This window comes from Mandrillus leucophaeus, unplaced genomic scaffold (assembly GCF_000951045.1).
Source record: "Mandrillus leucophaeus isolate KB7577 unplaced genomic scaffold, Mleu.le_1.0 Scaffold53, whole genome shotgun sequence".
Classification (NCBI taxonomy): domain Eukaryota; kingdom Metazoa; phylum Chordata; class Mammalia; order Primates; family Cercopithecidae; genus Mandrillus; species Mandrillus leucophaeus.
Window position 1 is genome coordinate 233669 of NW_012105697.1, and position 25933 is coordinate 259601.

The 25933-nt window shown below is 56.8% G+C and overlaps 3 protein-coding genes and 1 long non-coding RNA gene across 4 annotated transcripts in view; 1 reads left to right on the plus strand and 3 right to left on the minus strand.

Moving 5' to 3' along the window:
• The window catches only part of LOC105551597, a 4601-nt gene extending 1589 nt beyond the window's left edge, over window positions 1-3012 (minus strand). The window contains exons 1-2 of the long non-coding RNA XR_001007882.1: window positions 2549-3012; window positions 2190-2241 (exon numbers count right to left, since the gene is read on the minus strand). This is a non-coding gene — a long non-coding RNA (uncharacterized LOC105551597). The remainder of the gene's footprint in view (window positions 1-2189; window positions 2242-2548) is intronic.
• On the plus strand, window positions 2877-15560 carry LENG8 (leukocyte receptor cluster (LRC) member 8). The gene is made up of 16 exons (XM_011996903.1): window positions 2877-3284; window positions 5186-5278; window positions 5979-6153; window positions 6534-6635; window positions 7393-7503; window positions 8237-8489; window positions 8757-8898; window positions 9172-9375; window positions 9769-10047; window positions 10131-10271; window positions 10440-10725; window positions 11577-11678; window positions 11764-11832; window positions 11933-12062; window positions 12144-12351; window positions 14314-15560. Exons 2-16 carry the CDS (start codon window positions 5241-5243, stop codon window positions 14474-14476), a joined length of 2403 nt encoding a protein of 800 aa, XP_011852293.1. The 5' UTR covers window positions 2877-3284; window positions 5186-5240; the 3' UTR covers window positions 14477-15560.
• LENG9 (leukocyte receptor cluster (LRC) member 9) lies at window positions 15340-17329 on the minus strand. The gene is given in 7 exon segments (XM_011996902.1): window positions 15340-15900; window positions 15903-15980; window positions 15983-16072; window positions 16075-16173; window positions 16176-16272; window positions 16274-16389; window positions 16392-17329. Coding segments are annotated over 7 exon segments (1425 nt in total). The 5' UTR covers window positions 17068-17329; the 3' UTR covers window positions 15340-15631.
• A 1131-nt stretch (window positions 17330-18460) lies between these two features.
• On the minus strand, window positions 18461-25726 carry CDC42EP5 (CDC42 effector protein (Rho GTPase binding) 5). The gene is made up of 3 exons (XM_011996904.1): window positions 25500-25726; window positions 24696-24840; window positions 18461-18982 (listed from the first exon to the last, which is right to left on the minus strand). The coding sequence occupies exon 3, from the start codon at window positions 18980-18982 to the stop codon at window positions 18536-18538; it is 447 nt and encodes a 148-aa protein (XP_011852294.1). The 5' UTR covers window positions 24696-24840; window positions 25500-25726; the 3' UTR covers window positions 18461-18535.
• Window positions 25727-25933: the final 207 nt, after the last annotated feature.

The following is a 25933-nucleotide window of genomic DNA, read 5'->3' on the forward strand; positions in this document are numbered from 1 at the left end:
GTAGAGACGGGGTTTCACCGTGTTAGCCAGGATGGTTTCGATCTTCTGACCTTGTGATCCGCCCGTCTCGGCCTCCCAAAGTGCTGGGATTACAGGCTTGAGCCACCACGCCCGGCCAAAAGTGCAGTTTTGGTTTTTGCTGTGGTTGGGCTCCGGGAGTGTGAACTCTGGATCCCAGCTGCAAGATGAGGAATCTGGAGCCAACAGAAGGGAAATAATGAGTTTTCCAACTCATACGGCTGGTTAAGTAAAAGAGCTGGGATTACAACTCAGGTTTCCTGCCTCCGGAGTAGCTGGGATTACAGGCATGCGCCACCACGCCTGGCTAATTTTTTTGTATTTTTAGTAGAGACGGGGTTTCGCCATGTTGGCCAGGCTGGTCTAGAACTCCTGACCTCAGGTGATCCACCTGCCTCAGTCTCCCAAAGTGCCAGGGTTATAGGCGTGAGCCACCACACCTGGCCCACCCAAGATTATTAAAATAAGTGTTCAGAAGCAACGCCCTACTGGACAGGCGCAGTGGCTCATGCCTGTAATTCCACCACTTTGGGAGGCGGAGGCGGGCGGGTCACCTGAGATTGGGAATTCGAGACCCGCCTGCTCGACACTGCGAAACCGTCTCCGTTACAAATACAAAACGCAGCTGGGTGTGGTAGTGCATATCTGTAATCCCAGCTACTGGGAGGCTGAGGCACAAGAATTGCTTGAACCTGGGAGGCAGAGGTTGCAGTGCGCTGACATCGTGCTACTGCACTCCAGCCTGGGCAACATAGCAGTCTCAAAAAAAAAAAATAAAATAAAATAATTGATTTAAAAAAAAAAGCAACCCCCTAGTGACTTCTTAGAGCAAATCATCAGACAGTAGGGGTAAAATTCTGAAGTGGATTAAGGGAGGGGTGCTGGTTTGCCTGGATGGTACATGAACATAGCCCTGGATTTGACCAAATATGTAACTGGACAACAGAAAAATAAGTACAGGGTGCATTAATCAGAGGCAACAATGTTTTGTACTTAAGTACACAGAAGACACCAAAAGAACAGTACTTTTCATGGTTAGATACATTTCTTAGGTATTTTTTCTATTTTGGGGTTCTTTTGTGATATAATTCGTCCTGTTTTCATAATTTTTTTTTTTTTTTTTTTACTGACATGTAAGATAAATGTATCTAATTGTGGGCTTAATTGTAAAGAGTTTTCACTTTTAAGTTCCAGTCATTTCATTTTATCGCTGTGTCTGTTACAGAATGCTAAAAGAATAAGACATAAAAAATAAAAGTACAGTTATAAACACCTCTTTTAAAAGGCAGAGACTGTTGGCTTGGGCAAAAAAAAAGCAAGATCCAACTACATGCTATCTACAAGAAACCCGCCCTAAACAACAGGTAAAAGAAAGCTAAATGGAGCGTGGGTCCTGGCTTGGACTCTGGCATGTAAAGAAAACATTGGAGGAAAAGGTGAAATCCCAGTAAAGTCTGGGGTTTAGTTACACTAACGCATCCTGTCAGTATCTGTAACAAAGCACTTTTATTGATGCTTCTGATGACAGCATCAGATGAAACTGGGCATAAAATACGCTGGACTGCATTATGATCTTGCAACTTTTCTTCTTTTTGAGACAAGAGTTTCACTCTTGTCGCCCAGGCTGGAGTGCAATGGCATAACCCTGGCTCACTGCAACCTCGGCCTCCTGGGTTCAAGCGATTCTCCTGCCTCCGCCTCCAGAGCAGATGGGATTACAGGCGCACGCGTCACCACGCCCAGCTAATTTTTGTATTTTTAGTAGAGACAAGACTGCACCATGTCGGCCAGGCCAGGCTGATCTTGAACTCCTCACCTCAGGTGATCCACCCACCTCGGCCTCCCAAAGTGTTGGGATTACAGGTGTGAGCCACCGCGCCTGGCCTTGGCAAGGTTTTGAATAAATCCAAAATTATTCCGGAACAAAAAGTTTGGTACCAAAAAAAAAAACCAAAACCAAAACCAAAAACCAAAAAACAAAACCCAAACAAAAACAAAAACGAACAAAAGAAAACGACCCCCCACCACACACAGTAAAATAACGGAAAAAGATCTATGCTAGCATTAACAAAATAATACATAGTTATGAAAATGGTATGTGCTTTTCAAGCTACAAGTTCATAATGGTACAAAATAAGGAGGAAAACTGCCTCTTAAATCCTACCACTTACTGTGACACAGTGACCGGTCCCTGCAGCGGACTGGATAATTTGTATCCGAGTCCTGGATGGAAACAGGTGGCGCGGAGTTCAGAGAAATGCCTATGTACAGATTTCGTCCAATGTCTCAGCCTGACCTCAGTGACCTCTGGGGGTCCGCTCCGCGCCCACCCTTACACACCTGTGACCCCACACACTTTCACCCCAGCGCCCTGCAACCGCACCAGCTTCCAGCCTCCATCCATCTGAACTCGCCGCGCCCCCTCCACTGCGCCCTTCCAGATTCATTGACTAGGGAAGCCCGCTCTTCCGGGGGGAGCTGTTCCTCACCCCCTTTCTTTATCATTCTCTCCCCAGGGCTTCCACATCACGGTGCTGTGGCGAATCCCGGAACTCTTGTCACGCCAGTGTACATGGAGGAACAGTAATGGCTCCCACTGACTCAGTCAAAACAAGGTTGCGGCCGGGCGCGATGGCTCACGCCCGTAATCCCAGCACTTGGGAGGCCGAGGCGGACGGATCATGAGGTTAGGAGTTCGAGACCAGCCTGGCCAACATGGTGAAACCCCGTCTTTACTAAAAATACAAAAATTAGCCGGGTATAGTGGCGCGCGCCTGTAATCCCAGCTACTCTGGAGACTGAGGCAGGAGAATTGCTTGAACCCGGGAGGCGGAGGTTGCAGTGAGCCGTGATCGCGCCACTGCACTCCATCCTGGCGGATGACAGAGCAAGAGCAATACCCCGTCTCGGAGAACGAGAACAACAACAACAAAAAAACGGGGCTGCGTGGGAGGCAAAAACAGCTAATGCGGCCTCATTTGTCCCCTCGGGGCCACCGTCCCCACCCAGACTTCCGGCCTGCCTTAAAACGCTCATGCGTAAGTGCGTGGGCGGGAGGGCGGGCTCAAGCGTAGCTCGTGGCGGTCATTGGCTGTGCAGGGCCGAGCGAGGCGGGGCGAGGCCGCCGCGTGACGTCAGGACGCCGCGGTCAGGACGTCGAAGCCAAAGAAGACCAGAGCCAGCCGGGTGGCCGAGCTGTGTCGTGGCCGTGTTGGTAATCGCCTGGGTGGTTGTTGGCGTGTCCCTGCAGCGAAGGGTCCTGGTTGGTAAGGGGAGCGGCGGGCGAGCAGGCGGGCGGGGATAGCATCTCCTTTCGGTCTAGCGTCCCGCGAGCCCCGAGGCCTTCTCGGCTGTCGCAGCAGCAGACGCCGCGCGCGAGCGTCGACAGGGTGTGGCGGGGCAGGGGGCAGCCACTGCGCCTGCGCACCGGGCCTGGGGGCGCGCGTTCGGGCACTAGCGCGCGTGCGCCGTAGTCTTCCACTCCCAGTCCCTCTCCCTCGGAGTTCTTGGGGCCCTGGGGCGCGCCCCTCACTCTCCATTGACCGGGTGTTGCCCCGGGCGACGGGCGACTCCAGCGAGTCTTTCTGGGGCGTGGTGCGCAGGCGCAGCCTGGGCAGTGGCTCCGTGGCCAGTCTTTGGGGATCCGGGCGGCCTCTTCCACCCGGCGTCCTCCTTTGCCTTCGCCCAGCCTGCGGGACGGCCAGGTGCTCCCGGGACCCCAGGCCTCACGTCTGGTGCCTGTTCCCGGTCTTGAGACCCGTCCTGGAGTCCTCTCCCCAGCCCCCAACTCCTGACCTTATTTCTGATCTCCGTTCTGCCCGGGGGCGCCTTTTCCTGTGTCCCCGCCACGATCCCTCGTCTCCACTTACGCACTGGGTCCTGTTTAAGTTAAGCCTTTGCGTTTCTAGGGTTTTTCCCCAGCTCCAGACTCCTGTTCCTATCCCGTCAACTTGGGAGAATTCCGGTTCTCCTGCGGGATTCATTATCCTACTAATCGGTTACTCCCTCGCGGGAGTTTGCGGGATTCATTATCCTACTTAGCGGTTACTCCCTCGCGGGAGTTTAGGCTTCGCCGTCCTCGCCCCGGAGACACTCCACTTTCCTTCCAGTTCTCTCTACCCCACTCTTAATTCCTTGAACATGTTTTGGGTCTTCTTTGGCATTGCCAAAGCTTTATGTCCAGACACCCAACCAAGGTGATCCCTTTTCTCTCCCAGCCCTACCCCTGCTTCCGGGAACCTCCGGTGGAAGCAGGCAGGGGTAGTCCCACTGAGGACTCCCACGTCGGTCTCCTTACTGCCCTTCAGAGACCTGTTTGAAATCAGTCTCTCGGTGCTGAGAACCCATTTCTTCACGTTGGGGTTCACGTCGGCATTGTCTTTTTTAGAGTTCTCGGAAACCTTTCCACCCTCTCAGCCTTAAGGGTTCCCTCAGACTCTTCTCATTATAGCATCTGTTCTCTTGGTTCAGGTTCCTTTCACAACCCGTATTCCCTAGAACTTTTTTTTTTTTGGAAACAAAGTTTCACCCTTGCTGCCCAGGCTGAAGAGCAGTGGTGCACAATCTCAACTCACTGCCGTCTGCCTCCCGTGTTCAAGCGATTCTCCTGCCTCAGCCTCCTGAGTAGCTGGGATTACAAGCATGTGCCACCATGCCCAGCTAATTTTGTATTTTTAGTAGAGACGGGGTTAGTCCATGTTGGTTAGGCTGGTCTCGAACTCCTGACCTCAGGTGACCCGCCTGCCTCAGCCTCCCAAAGTGCTGGGATTACAGGCGTGAGCCACCACACCTGGCCCCGAGAATTTTTTTTAGAACTTTTCCCCTTGGTGGAGGCACTCCCGCCCTCTCGACCTTTCGTCACACCCTCTCTTTGCTCACATGGATTTCAGACCCTTCTGCTTCCCTTTGGGAAGTCTGTTCTGGCTTCCCTGTTTCCAAATCCTTCGTTTTCCACCTGGAGCACTACAAAGCGGCCAGGGGCTTCTCCTCATACTCCAGCCTTTTTAGTCCACACCCAGAACTCTTCAGATCCTTGACCCCAGTGGCTTCTCTGTCAGCCTCCCCTTTTCTACTTGGCTTCTCGTGAGTCCATCTACTGTTCCTCCCCACTTTGTGACATGTTTTTAGCTCCCCCTTAAGTCTCCGTAACTCATTCTTTTTCTCATAGACAGTGAAAAAGCAGTCTGGCTCCCGAGGTCCACCCCTTATACCCCAAGGTCCAGATGGCGGCCAACGTGGGTGATCAACGTAGCACAGATTGGTTAGTGAGGCGAGAGGGATGGAGGCCGGTCGGGAGGAAGAGGAAGCAAGACCCAGTGCTATCCTCTGGGGTGGGACCTCACGTGGCCTTAGGGGAAGTGATGCCACAATCCCTGTGATTGGGGGTGGTGGTGAGGCAAACACAGAGGGAAGCATTTGTTTGTGTGGAGAGGGGCAAGCCCTACCTCTTGGAGCTTTCATTTTTCACAGTACAGTGCTTGCTTTGCAGAATTATGATGATTCATTCAAGCAAGTATAATTAGGAGGCAGGTTCCCAACACTCAATAGACACTCATTTATTTGTTTTTCTGCAAATTCCTTATTTTTTCTCAAAATAGTGTGATAACCTGCCGACTGGGGTGATGTCAGACGGAATTCATTGATTCATGAAAGACATAGCCCTAGGAGGTGCCAGGGCCTGTGTTCAGTTCTGTGGGTTCTGTTAATTTTGTTTGTTTGGTTTTAACAACTCCTGTGTGCCAGGCTCTGGGATAAGTACCTTAAGTGGGTGATCTCATTTATCCCTCCCAGAAGACTCTGAAGCAGAAACCCTTTTATCAGCATAGTACAGATTCGAAAACTGAGGCTTAGATAGGTAGTAACAGTTAGATTTGGGATCCAGGGACTGGAATTTGCCTCCCAACTTGCCCACCTGTGTACAGTGGGGAGAACAGGTGTGACTTGAGGTCCTCTCTCTGCAGGTCTTCTCAGTACAGCATGGTGGCTGGGGCAGGCCGAGAGAATGGCATGGAGACGCCAATGCACGAGAACCCGGAGTGGGAGAAGGCCCGCCAGGCCCTGGCCAGCATCAGCAAGTCAGGAGCCGCCGGCAGCTCTGCCAAGTCCAGCAGCAATGGGCCTGTGGCCAGTGCACAAGTGAGAAGGACATGGGACTGGGGTACCCTGAACCAGTGGTCGTGGGAGAGAGACAGTCTGGCGTCCTCTTGTATCATTCGGACGGGGTGCTCTGAGGGGAAACATAAAAAGATGTTCCAGGGTATCTAAGTCTGAACGGAAGAGTTCTGTTTCCTTGAGGAATCTAGGGTGTGATGTGTTTCTGAAGAGGGAGGCCATGCCCATGTCCCTGGTCTCTAACATCCGTGAGTCTCATGGTGGAGACGGCGGCTCACTTTGCAGATACATGAACCCAGTTTCATCCCTTGGCAGTTACCCACCAGTAAACAACAGGCTTGTGCTTTGGGGGCTGCCTGTGGATTTGGGCTGCTGACGGCACGTGTGCCTCTCTGTTTCCACAGTACGTGTCCCAGGCAGAAGCCTCAGCTTTGCAGCAGCAGCAGTACTACCAGTGGTACCAGCAGTACAACTATGCCTACCCCTACAGCTACTACTATCCCATGGTGAGTGCCCAGCCGGCGGGGTGGGGCGGGGCGGAGTCTGCCGGGATGGGGCCCGGTGGTGGATGGACTGGAGATAGCGGTGATGACTGCTGGAAACCCTCTACTTGCCCATGAGGTGCATTCCAAGGTCCTCACCATGAGCCACAAGGTCCTACATACCTGGTTCTGGTCCCTTCTCTCCTCATGCTTATTCTGCCATGGCCATCAAAGCGGAGACCTCCCTGATGCTCGCCCCGCCAGGCCCGCTCTTGCTTTGCCCTGGCTGCAGTGTTCCCTGTGTTGCCGCCTCTTGGAGGTCTCTGCTCAGATGCCGCCTTCAGAGAGCCTCTACCTGACACACTGATTGAAAGTAGCATTCCTGCCTTGCAGCCTGTCTCTCTCCCTTTCTTTGCCTTTTTGTTGTTCATGATTCTTATTGCTGGATATATTATATATTCATGTCTACAGCCGGGCATGTAATTCAAGCACAAGCTTCATTAGTTCATGGGTTTTCCTTCTTACTGTTCGTTGTGGTGCTTAGAAAAGTTGGCACTCAGTATTGTTGATTATATTTTTCTGAGAACTAGCTAAGTGAGATGCGGGATTGATAGAGGTTTTTCTTTTTTTAGTATATGAGAGGGTGTGGTGCATTAATATAGTGGAGAGAGAAAGGGGTGAGGGATCGGTAGAGGGCCATGGCTGGTGTAGTTCCTGAGCGGGCTGGGGAAGTGGAAAGGGCAGGCCTCCCACTAAACCCTCCCTCCCTGCACCTTTGCAGAGCATGTACCAGAGCTACGGCTCCCCTTCCCAGTATGGGATGGCCAGCTCCTATGGCTCAGCCACACCCCAGCAGCCATCCGCACCCCAGCACCAAGGGACTCTGAACCAGGTAACACCCTAGCCCAGCTCCCATGCCGTGCTCAAGCAGAGGAAATGTAGATTTTTGAATGAGCTGTCAATGAGGAATGGCCTGTGCTCCTTAAACTGCTTTTTTCCTTCCAAGCAACTCCTGGTCTGAAAATGAGGAGGACAAAGCATAGTGTTTGAACCTAGGGTGGGTTTGAGGCCGAGCCAAGGCCAGACCTGAGATGTTGAAAGACGTCTTTTTCCGCAGTGTGGTCACACACACGGGTTGGGTTTTGCATTTAAGGTGCAGCTTGGAGGGATGGCCGGGCTAGTGCATAGGAGGCAGGTAGGCCTGGGTTTGAATCCCAGCGTGCCCACCCCGGTGTAATTACGTGCGCATCTCGGTCCGCTCTCGGAAGCGGGAAGGATGGCGGCCTCGTCCTCGTGCTCTATGAGTGTGTGTGCTCACATGGCAACGCTGGAGTGGGTGTGTTGTCGGTGGCTGTTACTCCAGCATTGAGACGCTGCCAGCTGCTGCTTCGTAGCTCAGGGCCCTGGGAAGTTGCTTAGTCTCTGAGCTGGAGCCTTGTCAGCTGTGAAAAGGATTGTTAACAAATGTTAACCTCAGAGAGCTACTGAGGACTCGAATGAGCATGTGTGGGAAGGTCACAGGAGGGTCGAGTGCTGTGACCGCTGTGTCCTCATGGTGAGGGCTGAGTGCCACTCGCCAGCTCCCGAATCTGCCTCCCGTGCTTAGCGCCTGCTTCCTTCTGCAGCCCCCAGTCCCCGGCATGGATGAGAGCATGTCCTACCAGGCTCCCCCTCAGCAGCTGCCGTCGGCTCAGCCCCCTCAGCCCTCAAATCCCCCGCATGGGGCTCACACGCTGAACAGTGGCCCTCAGCCTGGGACAGCTCCAGCCACACAGCACAGCCAGGCGGGGCCCGCCACAGGCCAGGCCTATGGGCCACACAGCTACACTGAACCTGCCAAGCCCAAGAAGGGCCAACAACTGTGGAACCGCATGAAACGTAAGTCGGCAAAGCCGTGTGGAGGCTCGAGGGGTTGGGGCCCTTACAGAGCTCCTAGGTGTGAGGCATGTGGTGTGTGCTGCTCCTTATTTCTGGGGGTTGTGATCGCCAGGCTTGGGGTGGGGCTGCTTTGGACCAGCACGTGTGTGCTGGAGCCGTCCTCTAGAACCTGACCGCTCCTCCCTGCGTTTCCACATCCTGTTGTCCCCTGGGGACCTCTGGATGTGCTGGGGAAGGGCCTGACTCTAGCTTTTGCTGGCCTCACAGCAGCCCCTGGAACTGGAGGTCTCAAGTTCAACATCCAGAAGCGACCGTTTGCTGTCACCACCCAGAGCTTTGGCTCCAACGCAGAGGGCCAGCACGGCGGCTTCGGCCCCCAGCCCAACCCTGAGAAAGCTCAGAACCACAGGTGACGTCTGCCCACTTGCCCCGTCACAGCCCCGCACACTGCGCTCAGCGTCTGTGGTCCAGTGCCACTGGCCAGCTGCCACCCCGAGCCTCAGTGTGCACCTCTGGAAAGGGGAGAAGGACCCTCCCTTGGGGGTTGCTGTGAGCACTGAAGGAGACAGAAGGAGAACGTGGGGACTGTGTCCCGCTGTGTGTCGGCTCAGAGTGGTGCTGGGGATGGTCTTCTGAGTTTGGGAATTCTCTACAACCGAGCCCCTCATCTGTCCTCCCGCAGTGGGTCCTCTGCCCGGGGGAACCTGTCTGGGAAGCCCGACGACTGGCCCCAGGACATGAAAGAGTATGTGGAGCGCTGCTTCACCGCCTGTGAGTCGGAGGAGGACAAGGACCGCACGGAAAAGCTGCTCAAGGAGGTGCTGCAGGCGCGGCTGCAGGACGGCTCAGCCTATACCATTGACTGGAGCCGGGAGCCCCTGCCAGGGTTAGTGTGGGTGGGGGACGTAGGTGGGAGGGTGGTGCTGTGCGAGGCACGGGCCGGGTATGGAAGTAGGAGAGTTGGAGGTCCCAGGTACCAGGAGTTCCAAAGAGAAATGAGCTGGAAGTTGGATCCCAGGGGAATGAAGTCCTGGTTGGAGGGAGGCCAGTGGGTTGGGGACCATGGATGCTGGAGAGGTGTGCATTGCTTAGTGGTTAAGCGCACCCTCTGGACACAGAAAGCCTGGGTGTGCGTCTCATTTCTGCACTGTAATAGCTGAGCCGCCTGGGGTAAGTGCCTTTCCTTTCGGAGGTAGGTTGGTAGATTGAGGGAGGTGGTATTGGCTGTCCTGCCGGTGTCTGGCGGGGATGGTAATGCCCTGCCCTGCTGTATCCTCAGGCTGACCCGGGAGCCTGTGGCCGAGAGCCCTAAGAAGAAGCGGTGGGAGGCCCCTAGCAGCCTTCACCCTCCTAGAGGGGCGGGCTCAGCGACTAGGGGCGGGGGTGCCCCGTCCCAGCGAGGGACACCGGGGGCTGGGGGTGCTGGTCGAGCCCGGGGCAACAGCTTCACCAAGTTTGGCAACCGCAACGTCTTCATGAAGGACAACAGCTCTTCGTCCAGCACAGACTCCCGCTCCCGCTCCTCCTCCAGGTCCCCAACCCGCCACTTCCGCAGAAGGTACTGAGGCTCCGGGCTGGGGTGGGGGTGTGTGGGGGAGCGGGGAGGCGTTTCAGGCCTGATCTTCCTGCTTCTTCCTGCAGTGACTCCCACTCAGACTCCGACAGTTCCTACTCAGGAAACGAGTGTCACCCTGTGGGCCGCAGGAACCCGCCCCCTAAGGGTCGGGGCGGTCGAGGGGCCCATATGGATCGGGGCCGAGGCAGGGCGCAGCGTGGGAAGAGGTGAGACTGGGTAGGGGCTTGAGACACAGGCCAGGGTGGAGGAGGGTACTGGGGACCTGTGGGAGAAGGAGGAAGAGGCTAGACAGGTGGATAGCCAGCTGCCAAAGAGGCGAGGCTGTAGGGTGGCTGGAGACACCCGTCCCGCTCACTGCCCTCACCCCTTCCTAGGCATGATCTGGCTTCCACCAAGCGCAGTCGAAAGAAGATGGCGGCGCTGGAGTGCGAGGACCCCGAGCGCGAGCTGAAGAAGCAGAAGCGGGCAGCTCGCTTCCAGCATGGACACTCCCGCCGTCTGCGCCTCGAGCCCCTGGTGCTGCAGATGAGCAGCCTGGAGAGCAGCGGGGCCGACCCTGACTGGCAGGAGCTGCAGATCGTGGGCACCTGCCCTGACATCACCAAGCACTACCTGCGCCTCACCTGTGCCCCCGACCCGTCCACCGTGCGCCCTGTGGCAGTAAGTGCCCGGCTGGGCTGGGCTGGGCAGGTCTGCTCTGTGAGGCCCTGCTGGCTCAGGACTTGGAGAGCCGAGCCAGGGAGGGAGGCAGAGGCCACATGGGGGCTCTGGTATGGCAGGGGAAGGCCGGCCAGGGAAGCCTCGGCCGGTCTGCGTTCTGAGAGGAGCGCGAAGGCACACTGCTGCCCCGGATCCTGCATGGTGGGTGTGCAGCTTGGCCGGCGAATCGCTTGCCCTCTGGGCCGTGGTCCCTGGCTTAGGTGACAGGGAGCACAGAGCCTTCTCCCAGGCCCGTGGGCTGTGGGACACGGGGAGCTGTGCTTCCCAGGGTTTGCGTCCTCACTGTTCTGCTACAGAACATGTGAACAGCCGTGTGCTTACGGGGAAATGGGTGTGGGGTGGCCACTCTTAACCCATGTCTGGTGTGTTTTTTCTCTTTTTTTTTTTTAATTGGTCGGGGAGAGAGTCTTGCTCTGTTGCCCAAGTTGGAGTACAGTAGTGTGATCTTGGCTCACTGCAACCTCCGTTCCCCGGCTTCACGCGATTCTCCTGCCTCAGCCTCCTCAGTGGCTGGGATTACAGGCGTGCACCACCACACCCGGCTAATTTTTGTATTTTCAGTAGAGACGGGGTTTCACCATGTTGGCCAGGCTGGTCTCAAACTCCTGACCTCAGATGATCCACCTGCCTTGGCCTCCCAGAGTGCTGGGATTGCAGGCGTGAGCCACTGCGTCCGGCCTTTTTTTGTTGTTTTTTTCCTTAATGTTGCAACTCTCCTACCAAATCAGTGGAAACCCTTGCCTACCGGACCTGAGCTGTACTCCGAGTGCTAATTCAGTTTCCTTTTCCAGGTTTTGAAAAAATCGCTATGCATGGTGAAGTCCCACTGGAAAGAGAAGCAGGACTACGCGTTTGCCTGCGAGCAGATGAAGTCGATCCGGCAGGATCTGACGGTGAGTCTCGTGCTGGGAAGGGCCTGGCCTCAGCCAGTCCTGCCTTCTGCTTCTTGTGACTCTTGTTCTCGCCCCGCGGCCCCAGGTGCAGGGCATCCGCACCGAGTTCACGGTGGAGGTGTATGAGACCCACGCCCGGATTGCTTTGGAGAAGGTGAGCTGGCCTCTGCGGGCCTCCCCAGCCCCTTTCCTGCTGCTCTTCTGCCCTCAGCACCCTCACTCTGCTCTCCTCCCTCCGTGCCTCTGCCTTGCAGGGTGACCATGAAGAGTTTAACCAGTGCCAGACGCAGCTCAAGTCGCTGTATGCCGAGAACTTGCCTGGCAACGTGGGCGAGTTTACTGCCTACCGAATCCTCTACTACATCTTCACCAAGAACTCGGGAGGTGAGGCCCAGTCCCCGGGACGGAGGCCGTGGTGCCCAGGGTTGAGCCCTGCTGACTTGACCCTCTTTGTCTTGGCGCTAGACATCACCACGGAGCTGGCATACCTCACACGAGAACTGAAGGCAGATCCTTGCGTGGCCCACGCCTTGGCATTAAGGACAGCCTGGGCCCTGGGCAACTACCACCGCTTTTTCCGGCTCTACTGCCATGCACCCTGCATGTCTGGCTACCTCGTGGACAAGTTTGCAGATCGGGAACGCAAGGTCGCCCTCAAAGCCATGATCAAAACGTATGTGGTGCCAAGCTCCCTTCTGCCCTTGCTCTTCCCATCCTTCTGCCTCACACCACCTCTCAGACCAGCTCCTGGCCGCAGGCCTTCCCTAGCCCCCGACCCTTCTCCTGGTCCTTGCTCCCCCATCTTTCTCCATTCAGCCCTTCCCTCTCCAGTTCCTCTTGCTTTCCTTCTTGGCCACCTCTGTGTTCCGGGTCACTCCTCCCCGCCTCCCCACTGTTCCCAGCTCACTGCCTCTGGGGCCTCTTTTCCACCCCGTCTGTGCGTCTCTTCCTCCTGTTCTCTCCTGCCTGGATCCCCTAGTTCACTCCTCGCTCTGGGCTTCCTCAGAACCCTGAGGTCTCTGCTTTCTCAGCTTGTCGCTGTGCTCCCACCATAGAGACCATCCAGGCAGTCTCTGGTCTAACAGGACAAGGCCCTGTCCCACGCAGCTCCTTGGAGAGCACCAGAAACACTTAGGGAGACGCCTGCGATGAGGCCACACTGGGTGCGGTGCCAAAGGCCCCTGGTCAGGCCAGGCCCCTGCAGTGTCCTTTGTTCACTAGACATTGCTCTTGGCTCGCTGTGGGTAGGGGACAGTTGCTTGACTCACGTTTAGACGCATGGTTCTGTCTGGTGATTGAGGTGCCCAGGCGACGCTGGGCAATGTCGAGAGAGGTTTTCGGTTGTCACAGCAAGGGGATGCTCTTGGCACCTAGTGAGTGGAGGCCAGAGGTGCTGAGGCCAGGTATGCAGCCCCACCACTGCCACTGGGGCCCAGAGGTCAGTCTTGCCGAGGTGGAGAAATTCTGGTCGAAGAGGTTGACCAGTAGACTGGAGAGGCCTTGAGTGCCTGGCCAGGTGGCCCTCTGTTTGAGGTCATAGTCACAGCATAGTTTGGAGCTAGGGAGGGATCGTCAGCCTGGAGGTTGGGAGACTCATCCTGGAATCTAGTGTGGATTAAGCCAACTTCAGGGAGAGGCTGAGCCAGGGTAGGAGTCACAGGAGCAGATGAGCATGTGGGATGCCGTGCCCAGAGCTCCATGCCAGCTTGGGAAGTTAGAGGCAGGAGGCTGCCCAGTCTGCTGTCATGATGGGCCCCATGAATGGCGGCTCTCAAGCTTCCGACTGCACAGGGTCCTGTGGTGGAGCGTCCTGGTGAATCGATGCCTAATTGGCCTTGGTTGGGAACATAGCCGAGAGGCTCCTCGTGGGTGGGGCCCTAGTCTGTCATTGACCTCATTGTGTCAGCACCTTTCCCCCAAGGAGGCTGACGCTGCCCTGCCAGCTGAGACTGGGAGATGGCGTGGACTCGGATCCCAGGGCCTCCATGAAGCTCTGGCTTTGGAGCAGAAGCGGGTTCCAGGACTTAGTGCCCCTCACTTGGCGCCTTGGTTCCTGTGTGTGTGGAAAGGGTAGGGTGCACCGCCTGTGGAAGAGGGTTCAGGGAGCTCTGAGGACCTGGGTCGTGCTAGATGCTTAGTAGTGTGGCTTAGCAGCAGCCAGAAGTGACTGCTTTCAGTATGTAGTGGTGAGTGCTGGCTGGCACCCCCGTGCCTGGCTTCCCAAAGACACTGTAATGCAGGGCAGGGGAAGCAGCGAGGGCCGGGTCCCCACGGTGGCCCTGGCAGCCCTGCCATCCCCATCCCCTGCTGCGTGTTGCTCCCTCCATCTGGCCCCTGCCCCTCAGCCGGCGGAGGAGCCCGCTGGGCCCTTCCCTGCCTGTCCCCTCTCCTCCCTGGCCCCCTGCACAGGTAAGTGAGGGCGAGGGGGGGCACAGCTGGGGGCTGGGGCCACTAACCCCACCCCGGGCCCCCCCAAGCCCCTGAGGTGGGGAGGCTGGGAGGCGGGTGGGGAAGCCAGCAGGTACTGTGCTGAGGAAATCCTATGGGTACCCGAATGGGGGGCCTCCCCGCTCGTGGGGCCCTCCCCTGCCCTCCCGCCCGCCCGCCTCATCACCTTCTCCTCTTGTCTCCATAGCTTCCGCCCTGCGCTGCCAGTCTCCTACCTGCAGGCCGAGCTGGCCTTCGAGGGCGAGGCCGCCTGCCGGGCCTTCCTAGAGCCCCTGGGCCTGGCCTACACGGGCCCGGACAACTCCAGCATCGACTGCCGCCTCAGCCTGGCGCAGCTGTCAGCCTTCTGAGCACCCAGCGAGGAGGGGGCGGGGGCAGGGGCTGCAGCCCCCAGCGCTGCCTTTGCGGATTCTGTTTTTGAGCCGTGGACTTGGGTTGTAAATTTATCTGTGGGGAGTGGGCTCCAGGAAGAGCCACCATCCCTGCCCCCGTTTTCCCACCGGGGAGTCTGTACAGAGATTTTTCTACGTTTTTATTTTTTGCCTCAGAGGGATGGGATTGGGGAGGAGGGGATGGGCAGCGGAGGGTTGGGGGCATGGTCTGCAGGCTCATCTGTGTCCGCCTTTCACTCCACTAATGCTGTCTCAGTGTTTTCTCTCTCTCTCTTTCGAGCTTGCACTCCGGTACCCGACCCGGCGCCCTGGCCCATCCCATGCCGGGGGGCCAGTGGAAAGAAGACAGGCCGTCCAGCCCGTGCCCACCTGCGGCGGGGGCATCCAGCAAGCCTGCCCACCGCCTGCTGCCTCACCTGCTTCGCCACAGACTCTTGTTCCCAGCCCTTTGGGGCCTCCGTGTTTGGGGTGAGGGGAGCTGCTTAGAGACTGTGCCCGTCCTTGGCCCCCCACCCTGAAGTGCCAGCACCACCAGCACCAGATCCTCCGCCGCCACACCGCACTGAGGACACGCCGGCCGGGCCGCCTCGTCTCAAGTTGTATAAAGTTGTCTCCGTGTCCCCTCCTCCCTCTGCCCCAATGTCTCTTCTGATTTTTTTTTCCCCTTTCCTTCCCTCCTCCCCGCATTCCTCCCTTGGTTCAGCACAGGTAAAATGGTTCCCCTCCCTCCCTGCCTTCATGGATCACCAGCTCACGTCATGTTGCCTTCTCTTTTCTTTGTGTGTGTGTTTAAGTTATTTTTCTTCCTCCTCTCCCTTTTCTTTTTGGCCCTCCCTCCCTCCCTCTTCTGCCATGTAACTGGAGGATGTGCTATGAGTTTGCAAACAGCTGGACTGTCAGGCTGCTTTTTTTCCAGATGTTCCTCCTCTGCCTTCCCTTCCCCTCCTCTCCCCTCCCTTTCCTTCCTTCCTTCCTTTCCTTGGAGCACTGAGCACCATTTGGAAGCTTGAGAGAAACCAAAATTAAAGAGAGAGAGAGAGAGCGCACGCTCCCGCTTTGTCCTTCCTGTGTGGGCTGTTTGCATCCATTGTCTCCTCCAGAGGTTTGGGGGTGTCACTCCAGTGGGATCTCAGCCAGGGGCTGGAAAGGCCCCCGTGTCCTCGCCATACGGCACAGCCAGAGTGTCTGCAGGGTCTGGCACCCCGCTTCCTGGCTGAGGGTGAATTCCAGCTTGGGGAGGTGGACTTGGGAACCATGGGGCACCTTGGCCACGGTGAGATGTTGATGCAGCTGTCCTGGAGACTGTAGCACTCTCAGCCCCTTGGCTTCCAGCCTCTGGCTCAGCATTTGTGCCATGCCTTCCAGTGTGGGAGAGGGTGGGCACAGAGCACATGAGGGCCCAGGAGGACCAGCTCCCTAAAGCTCAGCTGAGGGGGTGTGTTTAGCCCCAGGGCCAAGAGGATCGTCTCAGAGACCTGATGGTAGCCGCCGCCTCCCCAGCGCCTGCCGGTATCAGCAGGGCCAGCGGCAGGTGTAGGTTCTGGGTGGGCACAGGAAGTCGGCGCAGTGTGGGGCCACGTGGACCAGGTATTCCTGGGCCTTGGTCACTTCTGCTTGTAGCCCAGGCTGGGTCACCATGAGGGCCACAAAATGGGGTGCGGTTGGCGGGGGGCTGCAACAGTAAGGCGGGCCCCTTTGTCCTCGGGCCAGGCCCCAGGACCCCACTCGGCTTCTGTCTCCTCAGCGGGGCCCCCCCGGGGCTGCCAGGGCCTGTGCTTCCTTGCTTCGCAGCCATGTGATCCTGGCGGCTGCTGTTGGCTTCAGTGCCTCCTCAGTCACTCCTGCGAGGCGTCCTCTTGGGGCCAGTGTTCAAAATCAGCAGCTGCGCCCAGCGCGTGCTCCTGGGCCGCCTCCAGCTCTCCGGCTTCCTCCACGCCTGGCTCTTGGTGCCCTGTGCGGAGCGGCCCTGTGCTCCCCGGCTCGGGGGCAGCCTGGGCCTCCTGACCTGCCACCGCCGGTGTCCACTCGGCGTCCGCCGCCCCGTGGGCGCCCTCGCTGTCCAGCGCGTCCAGGATGGTGGGCCCGCGTCCCGCTGTCGAGCCAGAGCCGAAGACGAGGTCGGTGCGCGAGGCGCGGTCCCACACGAGGCGGCCGCGGAAGCGGAAGAAGCGCACTCGGTGCTGGGGCACGGCCAGCACGCCGGGCCCGAGCGCCGCCAGCGGCTCGTCCCAGCAGAAGGCGCTGAAGGGCTCCTCGCGCACGCCCAGAAAGCGGTCGACGTAGCCCACCGAGAAGTCGGCGGGGTCGAGGCGCGGGTCCCAGCGGATGCGCTGGATGACATCTGCGGCTGTGCGCAGCGGCGGCTTCTTGGCCCCGGCCTCGGGCTGCGCCTCGCAGTCAGGCGGCGCCGGCGCCCCAGGGTGGGGCTGGCGGCAGCGGGCGCCGAAGCGGCAGCGGCCTTCCAGGAAGAAGCGGCAGGCCGGCGGGGGCGCGGGTTCCGTGGCGGGGGCTTCCTGCGGCAACTCCGGCTGTCCTCTGGCCGCTGCCATGGGTGCGGGGAGCTGGCACGCCCGCCGCGCAGACCAGGTCACCCCGTACGGAGGGCGGTTCCGCTTGGAGGCACCGAGCTTCACCCGACAGTGACGTCAGCGGCCCGCGCTCCGGCCCAGCCCAGGGGACCACGCCCCGGGCCCTCGCGAGGACTCTGGCCCCGTCCCTCCCTCGTGGAGAGCCTGACACTGCTGCTCTGGGACTTCCCGGCTGCGCCCTCCCCCAGCGCCAGGAAAGCGAGCTCCGTAAAGGCTGCGGCCGTCTCGGTCTCCCGGAGCTCTTGGGAGCCTGGCCCCGCCCCTTTCCCGGTGATACGTGTGACTTGCCTCTTTCTGGGTGATTTACATGCAATGCCCCGCCCCTTTCCCGGTGATTACGTGTGCCTCGCCCCTTTTTAGGTGATTTACATGTAGTGCCCCGCCCCTTTCCGGGTGATTTACGTGTGCCCCGCCCATTTCAGGTGTGTTACATGTGTGCCTCTCCCTTTCCCAAGTGATTTACATGTGTTCTCCGCTCCTTTCAGGGTAATTTACATGTAATGCCCCGCCCCTTTCCGGGTGATTTACGTGTGCCCCGCTCCTTTTAGGTTATTTACATGTGTGCCTCTCCCCTTCCCAAGTGATTTGTATGTGTGCCCCGTCCCTTTTTACGTGATTTGCATGCGTGCCCTGCCCCCTTCCCGGTGATACTTTTGTGCTGCCCCTTTCCGGGTGATTTACATGTGTGCCTCTCCCCAAGTAATTTACATGTGGTGCCCCGCCCCTTTCCTGGTGATACATGTGTGTCCCGCCCCTGAGGGGACGTCTCTAAAGAACCTGGACCCGCCCTCAGTCCAAGCGATTTACATTTGCGGCCGCGTCCCTCAGGGAAACTTAAGAGAACCTGGCCCCTCAGTCCAAATCATTTGCACGTTTCGCCCCATCCTTCTGGGACCTTAAAGAACCAAGATGCCAGCGGACCCTTCCCCCACGGAGACCAGGCCCTGACTGCTCTAAAAGGGTTCCCAGACACTTCCCTCTGCAGCCGCTCCCAGAGTAAAGGGCGGCCCCGCCCGGTCGGAGTCCACCCGAGGCGTGGAGGCCCAGGACTCCCGGGGCTACAGCAATCGGCAGCCCCGCCTCGGCGGGCTCTGCGGTGGCTGAGTCTGGCCCGGCCCCAGGACCAAGTGCAGCCAGCGGTGGCGCTCAGTATTTGACGAACGGGACTGCGGGAGCGGCCGCCTCTGCAAGCGGCACCGCCTGGCCTCGCCCCCGGGCTCTCTTAAAGGAGCCGCACCCCACCCCAGGGCAATCATCCGACCCGGACCAGATCTCCCGGTGACACCTCCGGCTCTCAGAGGCGCCAGGACCCTATCATTCATCCCTTCCCACGTGCAAAGTGAAAAGTCAGAGCCCGGGCACACACCTTGGACGTTTATGTAGACAGAAGTGGGGTGCCGGGCGGGAAAGGCGCGGGGAATGGGGGAACCTAGAGGCCGATGACGTCGTCCAGCTCGAGGTCCCCGCTGGGGCGGCAGCGGGCCTTGGGGGGCTGCGTCCCGGGGCGGGGTTCCGCGTCGGGCTTGGCGGCAGCTGCCTCCGGGCGCGCTGCGTCCATGACGCCCAGCACGGCGTCCAGCATGGAGGGCCCCAGATCCAGGTGGAAGGACAGAAGCGGGTCGGCAGGCGAGGGCGCCGCGGGCTGCGGGACGGCGGGCGGCGGTGGGGAGCGGGGGGCCCCCACAGGGGGCGCCCGGGGCTCTGGGGGCGGCCCGCCACCGTGGCGGCTCAGGAACGAGGTGTCCCCGAAGGCGTCGCCGCCGCGCCCCACGTGCAGCGTGTGCCGGAAGTCGCCGAGCGGCGCGGAGATGGACAGGGCGCCGCGATCCGGCCGCTTCTTGGGCTGCGCGGGGCCCAGCTGCTTCAGCACGGGCATCTGCGAGGGGCACGGGAGGGTCAGCGAGGCCCCAGCCCGGGGCTCGCAGCCGAGAGACTGCTCAAAGGACGATGGGGGACGGCTCCCGTTTTTTTTTGTTGTTGTTTTGAGATGGAGTCTCACTCTGTCGCCCAGGCTGGAGTGCAGTGGCGCCATCCCAGCTCACCGCAACCGCCCCCCCACCTCCCGGGTTCAGGCGATTCTTCCTCCTCAGCCTCCCGAGTAGCTGAGATTACAGTCACCCGCCACCACACCCAGCCAATGTTTGCATTTTTGTAGAGACGGGTTTCACAATATTGGCCAGGCTGGTCTTGAACTCCTGACCTCAGGTGAGCAGCCCCCCTCGGCCTCCCAAAGTGCTGGGATTACAGGCGTGAGTCACCGCGCCCGGCCTCCCGTGCCACAGATCGGGTAAGATAAGACTCCAGGAGGTCCCATGGGCACAGCTGCTGAACTCATATTCGGATCGAGGTTTTCCTAACCTGACTCCAGAATTCCCATGACCACCACGCTATGCCGATCCTCCTAAGAGCGAATACTTGAGCCTTCCTAGAGGCCAAATAACAAATATTTCACAAACCCTTCAGAGTGCTTCTCAGACTTGACTGATAGAAAACTCCAGCTTGTTGGGCCGGGTGCGGTGGCTCACGCCTGTAATCCCAGCTTGAGAGGCCGAGGCAGGCGGATCGCTTGAGGCCAGGAGCTCGAGACCAGCCTAAGCAACATGGCGAAACCCCAACTCTATAAAAAATGCAAAAATTAGCGAGGCATGGTGGCGCACGCGTGTCATCCCAGCTAAAGGAGGAGAATCGCTTGAACCCTGGAGGCAGAGGTTGCAGGGAGCCGAGACTGTGTCACTGCACTGGCCACTGCACTCCAGCCTGGGCAACAGGAGTGAAACCCTGGCTCAATGGAAAGAAAAAGAAAACTCCAGCTTGTCAAAGATGGAAATGCCCAGGCTCCTTTTCTGAAGACAAGGCTGACTTTGTCCATTGAGCAAAGCAGATCCTGCCTAGAGCCCACCAGGCACACAAGGAAGAGGCCCAGGCAGACTTTGCCTAGGGTGCATTTTATGATTTGAATTACAGTCCTTGGTATCTGTGGGTTCCACATCAACAGATTCAATTAACTGCTGATCAAAAATACTGGGGAAAAATACAGTAATAAAAAAACGAGTACAAGTTTCAAGCAATATAACACTTATTTGCAAAGCATTTACATTGTATTATGCATTATAAGTAATCTAGAGATGATTTAAAGTGTAGGAAAGGATGTACATAGATTATATGCAAATACTAGGGCATTTATATAAGAGACTTAAACATCTTCAGAGTTTGGTATCCATGGGGATCCCAGAACCAATCCCATCACTGCTACCAAGGGGCAACTGTACCTGATCTTGAAAGACTACAACCTAATATTATGTCTTACGTTTTCTAAAATAATAATAATACAAATTCCCTAGCCAGGCACGGTGGCTCACACCTGTAATCTGAGCACTTTGGGAGGCTGAAGCAGGTGGATCACCTGAGGTCAGGACTTCAAGACCAGCCTGACCAACATGGTGAAACCCTGTTTCTACTAAAAAAAAATACAAAATTAGCTGGTTGTGGTGGTGCATGCCTGTAATCCCAGCTACTTGAGAGGCTGAGGCAGGAGAATCGCTTGAACTTGGGAGGCGGAGGTTGCAGTGAGCTGAGATTGTGCCACTGCACTCCAGCCAGGGTGACAGAGTATGACTGTCTCAAAAAAAAAAAAAAAAAAAAAGAATCCCCTAGGTTAAAAGATGGGAAGAATTGCATATATTTGAAACTGCACCAAATTCATTTTTTTTGGAGACGGAGTCTTGTTCCGTTGCCCAGGCTGAGGTTCAAGCAATTCTCCTGCCTCAGCCTCCCAAGTAGCTGGAATTACAGGCGTGTGCCGCCACGCCCGGCAAATTTTTGTATTTTTAGTAGAGACGGGGTTTCACTATGTTGGCCAGGCTGGTCTCAAACTCATGACTTCAGGTGATCCGCCTGCCTTGGCCTCCCAAAGTGTGGGGATTACAGGCATGAGCCACCACGCGTGGCCTAAATTCAACGAGAAATAGAACTGCAGTCACAGCCTCTGCCCATATCCTGGTGATTGCATGTTTTGTATGGAACTTCTGGGAGGGACTCTGATGACCTTGTACTTTTGTTTTAACAGTCACTGTTATCGCAACAATAAAAACCTATTTCAGTTGAAGCCCTACCCTTTGCCAGCTGTATGAATTGGAATAAATTACTTTATTTCCCTGTCTATTTTTCTATCTGTAAGATAAATAAAATAACACTACCTTCCCTTCAGGATACATAGAAAAGTCTGATCAGAGAAAACTATACTTGTAATAGTGCTAACCTATTGGTAGTGCTAGCATTGGGGGGAAAATATTTCCCTAACAATAACTGTGGAACAAAAATTAGGTTGGATAGAACACTGATGTTGTTTGCATAGTAACAGGCACCCTGGGAAGTACTGGTGATAATATGGATGAAAATGAAAGCCAAAGGGATTTAAAATAATTGTAGATGGCTAGATTTGGAAGACTGGCCTCTGCCACACACACACACACTTTACATTGATTTCCATGGGGAAACTAGTTTTGATTTACTACCTCTGCAGCATTTATCAAATTTCTCTGACCTCAACCTAGATGAATAAATATATTTTTATCGTTACCTAGCACACAGTCTCCGCTCCCTCCTTACCCATAATGGAAACAAACATTTTGAGAAACAAGATTTGTCTTGTTTTGAGACAGGGTCTCACTCTGTCACCCAGCTGGAGTGCGTGGTGAGATCTTGGCTTAGTGCAACCTCCACCTCCCAAACTCAAGCGATCCTCCCACCTCAGCCTCCTGAGTAGCTGGGACTACAGGTTCACGCCACCACGTAGTGTTATTTTTGTATTTTTTTTGTAGAGGTGGGGTTTCGCCATGTTGCCCCGACTGGTCTCAAACTCCTGAGCTCAAGCAATCTGCCTGCCTTGGCCTCCCAAAGTGCTAAGATTACAGGTGTGTGCCACCAAGCCTGGCCAATACTTGTCTTACAACGTGGTAGATACTCTGATTTATTTATTTATTCCTTCCTTCCTCTCTCTCTCTCTCCTTTTTTCCCTTCTTTCTTTTCCTCTTTTTTTTTCTTTCTTCTATTTCTTTCTTTCTTTTTCTTTCCTTCTTTCTCTCTTCCTTTCTCTCTCTTTCTTTCTTTTTCTTTTTTTCTTCTTTCTCTCTCCCTCTTTCTTTCTTAGTCTTGCTCTGTCGCATAGGCCGGAGTGCAATGGCATGATCTCGGCTCACCACAACCTCCGCCCCCCAGGTTCAAGTGACTGCTGCCTCAGCCTCCCAAGTAGCTGGGATTACAGGCGCACACCACCACGCCTGGCTAATTTTTGTATTTTTAGTAGAGATGGGGTTTCACCACGTTGGCCAGGCTGGTTTCGAACTCCTGACCTCGTGATCCGCCCGCCTCAGCCTCCCAAAGTGCTGGGATTGCAGCCGTGAGCCACCGCGCCCGGCCCCTACTCTGATATTTTCTATTGTACTCGATTTTGTTTTTAAATGTTGAACTCGGCTCATGAATGTATCTTCTGGATCCACAGTTAAAAAATCCTCTTCAGCTGCGAACACAGCCTGTGATCTCAGCACTTCCTGTGCAGTGAGTCAGAGGTGAAAAGTGGAATTCCGAAAGCCCAATATGCAGGTTTGAATCTGGCTGTGCTGATTGCTGTGTGGCTCTGAGCAACTTACTTGACCTTTCTGACCTCATTTCCTTATCTTGAAAATGGCATGATAGGAAGATAATACTTTCCAGTCCTTTTGCAAGAATTGGTGGAATGATATACCCATGTAAGTCTTGGCACAGCACCCAGCACACAGGGAACGTTCAATTAGCACGTGCTCAATGGAGTCGCACTTTGGCTCATTCTCCCAGTGTTCCAGAGAAGGAAATGGGTGATCAGAGAGAGGACGTGACTGCCCAAGATCACAAAGCGAGCTCTGGGGAACTCCAGTGTCCAGAGCTGGCTCCCTCCACTCTGCTACCTCTTGACTCCTGGACAGCTCTCAGCTCCTGCCTCTGCTCAAACCCAGCTCTCAGCATGCATCTCGCATCCCCCTTCCATTGCCCTATCAGTGGTCACCATTTTCCAGCACCTGGCAACACACATAAAGTCTTGGTTTCTGACATGAAACACACCTGGGCTCAAATTTTGCCATTTCCTTCTTGCGGGATCCCAAACTGGCTTCCTCAACCTAAAGCTCAGTTTACTCCTCGAAAAACAGGGGTTGGAACTCCCGTTTGTGGCTGGGCGCCGTGGCTCACACCTATAATCCCAGCTCTTTGGGAGGCCGAGACAGGAGGATTGCTTGAACCCAGAAGTTTGAGACCAGCATGGGCAACAAAGTGAGATGACCTCTCTACAACAATAAAAACAAAACATTAGCCAGGTGCTGTGTCATGCACCTGCAGGTCTAGCTACTTGGGGGGCTGAAAAGGGAAGATGACTTGAGCCCAGGAGTCTGAGGCTGCAGTGAGCTACGATCGTCCCACCACACTTCAGCCTGGGCAACAGAATAAGACCCTGTCTCAAGAAGAAAAGAAAACAAAAGAAAAGGAGAGAGAGAGAGAGAGAAGGAAAGGAAGGAAAGGAAAGGAGGGAGGAGAGGGAGGGAAAAAAAAGGAAGGAAGGAAGGAGAGAAAGAAAGAAGAAAGAAAAGAAAGACTACATTCAGGGGGCCAAAATTTCATTTCCCAAGTGCTTATCCTGCCTGAGTGCCTCCCCATGAATGAACTAATTTATTTAATCTTCAGGACAACCCCATTTTACAGATGCGTGATGGCTGAGACACAGAGAGGTTAGGTAACTTGCCCTGGGTCACTCAGCAGCAAATGCTGGGCGCCAGATTCGGAATCCAGATGAACTCTAGCTACCCACAGAAGAGGATGGACAGGCCACCCCATGGGAAAAAAAAAAAATCATGTTCTGATTTGATGTGAACGCCAGGGATTTCCTCTGAAACCCTTGATTGTCTTTTTTCCTTTCCAGTCCAGACCACAACAACGAGTTGGAAGTCGTTTTCGAATGCCACCCCTGCGCCCTAGCTCTGAGACCCTGGGTAAGTCACTTCGCTTCTGCCAGCCTGGGTGTCCTCTTAAATAGAAGCCTCCGACCTCCCTCTGGTTGAGTCGTGTTTAAAGCAATGAGGTCATGCTTGGAAAAAGTCCCTCCCGCTGCCAGGCCTCGGGACAGAGGGGCTGTTGTTTGCGACCAACGTGGAACAGGCAGAAAGCGGGGCGCGACCGTGGAGCCCCGGGAGCCCCTGGCCTCGCGTTCTCCCCCGGCCTCCACCCACCCCTCTCCTTCCTGCTGGGGCAGAGCTACGGCTCCAGGTGCAGGGTGGTGGGCACAGCTGGTTCACCTCTGTCCTCTCTCTGTCCCGGCCCCGCCAGGACGGAAATAACAACCCGCTCTAGATCCGGCCCGACTGGTTCTCAGACCCGTGGGAGCTGCGGGGAGGCGGGTGGGGACCCCAGATGGGGAGACCCCCGGCCCGGTGAGGGCTTCACTGCGCGCTTCCTGCAGCCACGTGGCTGTGGCCGGGAATTCAGGGGCCGCCGTCTCCTGCGCTTTCTGCCCCCTCTTCCCTCCCGACCAGGACCCAGGACCCCTGTCCCCCACCGCGCCTTACCTCGCGGTCCTCCCAGAGCGGGGCAGGCGCGCGCTCACCACTGCGGCTGTAGCCTGGACCCCCGGTTCCCTGGCTCCGAGTCCGCCTCCACCTCCCTAATCCTCGGCCCGCGCCTTCTTCCTTCTTCCTCCGGGCGGGATCTCACCTGGTACAGAAAGTGTCATGAGGAACCCGGAGGGGGTTTCAGGGGCCAGGCATCCGGGTCCGCAGAGCCACCTCCTTCTTCGCCCTCAGGTCCCAGGCGTCCTAGCTCTTAGCTTTCTGAATCCCAGCCCAGACCCGAAAGTCAGCCCCTCCTCCCTCAGACCTAGGGGTCCAGACGCCCCAGCACCCTCCTCCCTCAGACCCAGGAGTCCAGACCCCCAGCTCCTCCTCCCTCAGACCCAGGGGTCCAGGCCCCCAGTCCCTCCTCCCTCAGACCCAGGGGTCCAGGCCCCCAGCCCCTCCTCCCTCAGACCCAGGAGTCCAGACCCCCAGCCCCTCCTCCCTCAGACCCAGGAGTCCAGGCCCCCAGCCCCTCCTCCCTCAGACCCAGGAGTCCAGGCCCCCAGCCCCTCCTCCCTCAGACCCAGGAGCCCAGACCCCACTCCCTCCTCCCTCAGACCCAGGAGTCCAGGCCCCAGTGCCTCCTCCCTCAGACCCAGGGATCCAGACGCCCCAGCGCCCTCCTCCCTCAGCTCCTGGAGTCCAGACCCCCAGCCCCTCCTTCCTCAACCCCAGGAGTCCAGGCCCCCAGCCCCTCCTCCCTCACGCCTAGGAGTCCAGACCCCACCCCTGGCAAGCCCTGGCATAAGGCCCCTTTACCTGCGCCGGGAGCTAAAGTGTCAGCCCCTCTCGGGGGCCATGGTAGGAGCCCAGGCAGAAGCAGAATCACCGCCCAGTCCCCAGGCAGAGCGGGTTTTGGCACAGGCCCCTCCCAGCCTTTCTTATCCCCCAAAAGTTTGCCTCTAGGATTTAAAGGACTAGAAAGCAGAGGTGGAAAAGCTGAGGCCCCTCTGGGCGGAGTGTGGGGGCGGGAGGAGGCCAGGACTGAGTGTGCAGGGGGAACTGGCAGAGGGGGTGGGGCTGGACAGGGCGCGCCCCCAGCCTGGCCCCTCCCCTGCCCAGCTTGGAATTTCCTGAAACTGGGGAAGTCTGGCTGTTTAGAAGAGTAATTTCTTCCAGATTGCAGCTGTATGGAGAGAGAGAGAGAGAGAGAGAGAGAGTGAAAGAGAGAGAGAGAGAGAGAGAGAGAGAGA